The sequence below is a fragment of the Formica exsecta genome, unplaced genomic scaffold (genome assembly GCF_003651465.1).
Source record: "Formica exsecta isolate Colony F162 unplaced genomic scaffold, ASM365146v1 scaffold1210, whole genome shotgun sequence".
Classification (NCBI taxonomy): Eukaryota; Metazoa; Arthropoda; class Insecta; order Hymenoptera; family Formicidae; genus Formica; species Formica exsecta.
The window spans coordinates 45019-49110 of NW_021848546.1; the positions used below are offsets into that span (position 1 = coordinate 45019).

General features: G+C 50.9%; 1 protein-coding gene across 1 annotated transcript; it reads left to right on the plus strand.

The window, feature by feature from the left end:
* The first annotated feature begins 369 nt into the window (after positions 1-369).
* Positions 370-1344, plus strand: LOC115244455. Its single transcript, XM_029822103.1, has one exon. The coding sequence runs from the start codon at positions 370-372 to the stop codon at positions 1342-1344; it is 975 nt and encodes a 324-aa protein (XP_029677963.1).
* The last annotated feature ends 2748 nt before the right edge of the window (positions 1345-4092 follow it).

Consider the following 4092-nt stretch of genomic DNA (forward strand, 5'->3'; position numbering starts at 1 on the left):
CTAATTTCTTCCTCTCGTTTTTTTTCCCTCTCATCCCTTTCCTCGAGCTGATTCTTAAGCTTGTTTATCCTTAGCTTAAGTGATAGGGGATCTCCGGTCGTTTCCGGTTGCACACAGCTTAGTTTGCGAGGAGTGCATTTGATTCAAGGGGCACTACCCTCTAGGCATACTTTATGGTTCCTACTTCCCAGGCCCAACACCGGTATGATCCTCCGGCGTGGCCCTGGGAGATCATCGGAAGCCGTCCCCGTATGCCAGGGGGCTCACCCTACCCACGCGGAAAATAAATAAAAAACCCACCCAACCCTTAACCCCATGCCCCATAAAACCCCCCGAAATAGGGTTTTTTAACGAGGTTATCTCCTCGGCATGAAGAAGCTCAGAAACACCTCTGCTAACATTATGGAGTCCCTGGACGAAGCAACAAGGGAATCTTTGGTGGAATCCCTATTCCCGACGGTAGACACAGGCCCCCGGGAGGCGTGGGTTGACTTCCGCTGGGATGAGGACTGGGATGTTTCCCCCATCGAGGTTAGTAAGGTTCTGAAGCGGAGAGGGATTGGCAATACAGCACCAGGCCTGTATGCGAATGTGCTCCTCTCCATCCTTATGTACGGGGCTCCCATTTGGAGCAAGGCTCTAGCCCTGCGTAGGAACCAAAATTTATTTAATAGGTTGCAAAGATCCATTGCAATCAGGATGATCTCGGGATACAGGACGGTTTCGATGGAAGCGGCGGCAATTTTATCCAGGATCCCTCCGGTTTATATAATTGCGGATTCCCGTAGGAGAGTCTATGAACGGGTTAGGGATCTGAAACTAACCATGGACTGGTCTAGAGAGGAGGAGTGCGAGATTAGATTGGAAGAGGAAATTCTAGTCAGAAGGCAATGGGATCTACATCTGCGAAGCCCGAATCTAGCTGGAGCACGGACAAGGGAAGCCATTTTGCCCAACTTTCACGAATGGCTTAATAGAAGGCATGGCAGCATGGCGTTTCATCTAACCCAGCTGCTCACGGGTCACGGGTGTTTTGGTACTTATCTGTATAGAATTAACAAAGTTGCAAGCCCGGCCTGTGAGCACTGCGAGGATGACCTAGAAGACTCCGCCGAACACACCCTGAAGGTCTGCAGGGCATGGCAGGCGGAGAGAGAGTCTCTTAAGGCTATCATTGGTGGTGATTTGTCCCTAGGGTCGGTGATTGGGGAAATGTGTAGGAGTAGAGAGGCGTGGACAGCCATGACGCAGTTTGCCGAAACTGTGATGTTGGCGAAAGAGGAGGCGGAGAGAAGGCGACAAGAGCAAGAGCAGGGGATCGATGACAGCGAGCAATCCAGCTGACATTAAACACGATAGGGAAGTTATTAATGGTAGATTAGGGCAGCCTTAAGACATTATGGGATAGTGTAGGCTAGGAATAACGTGTATATATATTAGTTTATAAATAAGTAAGTAGGTTAAGTAGAAGTAAGATTAGCTGGATGAATAAACTCCCAGTTACTTATTATTACTACTACTATTATTATAGTGAAGTCTTGTATATAGGAGGTCGGGGAGATCTGTTTTCCTGAAACGGGGATGTCTCTGAAACTGATCAATCTGAACAGCACCCATTCTCTCGTGGGAACAGGGGAAGCGACCAATCGGTAGATTAGACTAGAGATTAGATGATTTACGAAAGGTCGAGGTAGTCTTAAGGACTACGTTTTAAGATAGGGAAGTGTATATATATATATATATGTGTATATATATTCTACGTTTACTCCTGAAACAGGAGTGCAAGAGAGAAACCCCCAACCGCCACCTCACCTCTCTATGCCCTATTAATGTGTAGGACATGCCCCTGATGTACTAGGGGTTCTCCTCCTTATTATGGCGTGGTGGGGACACCTTCCACCACGCCATTCCCACAGGGTGTTTGTGGGAACTATGGGGGACACATGAGCTAAACGCCAGCTCATGTTCCCCAGTCCCCGGCCCTCGGATGGGGTCACCCCATGTTTCAAGGGGATATTCCTTCTCCGGGGGCCCTGTACCTCGGTGACAAGAGAGGGCGGGGATTTTCCACCACGTGGAAGTGATTATCACCACGAGTAAAGTGAATTATCCCGCTCTCCCGTGTCTCCCTCCTTTTGACCATCGAGGAAAGTGTTGATCAGTCTTAATTAGTCGTAACTAATATGGTGTTCACCACCACTTTCCTCTCCGGTCTTCTACCCTTTGTGGCCATGTTGGCGGCGGTCAGCTCCCTGTATATAGTCATTAACTAATATGGTGCTCACCACACCTTCCCCTCCGGTCTTCTGCCCTTTATGGCCAAGTTGGCGACTGTCGGCTCCCTGTATAAAATCTACAGGGGGCTGTGTGTACACGCGGTCCTCTCTTTTTCTCTCTCTTTCACGGTCAGTTTTGTTGGTGCACGTTGCCCTCACGTGACCTCCCTCCAGGCAACGATAGCATTGAAGAGGTCTTGTTTCAAGGCCCTCTACCTTCGCCAATGCCCAACCCACTTGGATTGTCCCCTTCTCCACGGCAATATTTGCCGCTTCGAGTGGGCATCTCGCCCATGCTGTGCCAAGCCCGTTCCCCGTTTTTCTAACAGGGCCTACGCTGATGTCGGTGCGCTGGAACTTCCCCAGTCCCATTATGGCCTGGAGAACGTCCTCAGGGCCGACAGAGTCGTCCAAGTCTCGCAGCCGAAAGTCTCCCATTTTCATCGGCCTTGCGATTTTTACGCCCTCTCTATGCGCTAATGCCTCTTGGAGCCTATTTGCAAAGGTGTCCGCTTTCGCCCTCCCGTCCTCACCAGCGATTTCAAAGATGAGCGCGCCGGTGACCGCTCTTCTGACGCGGAAGCCCTTAATCTTGAGGTCAGAGAGCTTAATTTTGCTCCGTGCCTCAATTATGGTCTTCTCGTACTGCCCTGGTGGACAGGTCACCGTGACGGCTGCTGTTTTAGGCAGTTTCCTCACTCTTACGTTGGCCTCCTTGACTCTATGGTCCGATGTTGCCCTCCCTGTCTGGTTTTTACCAGTGGTAGGCCTAGCAGGGTCGGATTTATTTGAGGCGACCGTTTGCTGGTTTCCTGCCCGCTCTTCTTGTACGAAAGCCGTCAATCTTGAGGTCCGAGAGCTTGATTTTGCTTCGTGCCTCGCGTATTGTCTGCTCGTACTGCCCTGGTGGGCATGTCACCGTAATTGCCGCAGTTTTCGGCAGTTTCCTCGCTCTTACGTTGGCCTTCTTGCCCCTCTGGTCCGTTTCTGCCTCGTTTGGCGCTTTTTTTTACCAGCGGCAGGTTTAGCAGGGCCGAGTTTGCTCGAGGTTGCTGTTTGCTGGCTTCCTTTCTTCTTTCCCCCCTTTTTGACCACAGTTGCCCACGTTTCCTGTGGTGCATCCATGTGGTTTATCGGGGGGGTAGAGGATGTTCGTAGGTTTAGGCTGGAATTGGCGAAAGGCAGATATTGATAAGTACTGCGCAACTCTGATCTGGCACTGCACAGCGGACTCACAGATAAACGAGGAGACCTCGGCTACTGACTTTGAGGAGTGGGTCAGAAACACCCTTACCGAGGCTTGCGACAACGCCGCAACCAGGAAGAAACCCCACAGCGGTCGAAAGCAGGTGTACTGGTGGTCGGAGAACATCGCGGACTGCAGGAGAGACTGTACCCGAAAGAGGAGAGCGTGGATGCGAAGCAGGAGAAGGAGATCATCTCTACAGGAAGATATGGAGGAATTCGAGAGGGAATATAGGACTGCGAAGCGGAAATTAAGGCATGAGGTCAGCAAGGCTAAGTCAAATGCATGGCAGGAGCTCATTAACACTATCGAGGAGGACCCATGGGGCTTGCCGTATAAGATAGTGATGAAGAAGCTCAGAAACACCTCTGCTAACATTATGGAGTCCCTGGACGAAGCAACCTGTGCTACAGGTGTGGTAAGGAGGGACACATGGCTAGGTGGTGTGCGGAGGCTTTTAACTGTGCTCTTTGTGCATCTCAAGGCAAGGATGCATTCCACAGGGTGGGCTCTGGATTATGTAAGGCTGAGCCGGGACCCAGGTCCTCTGGCTCGAATGTAGCATCGTCG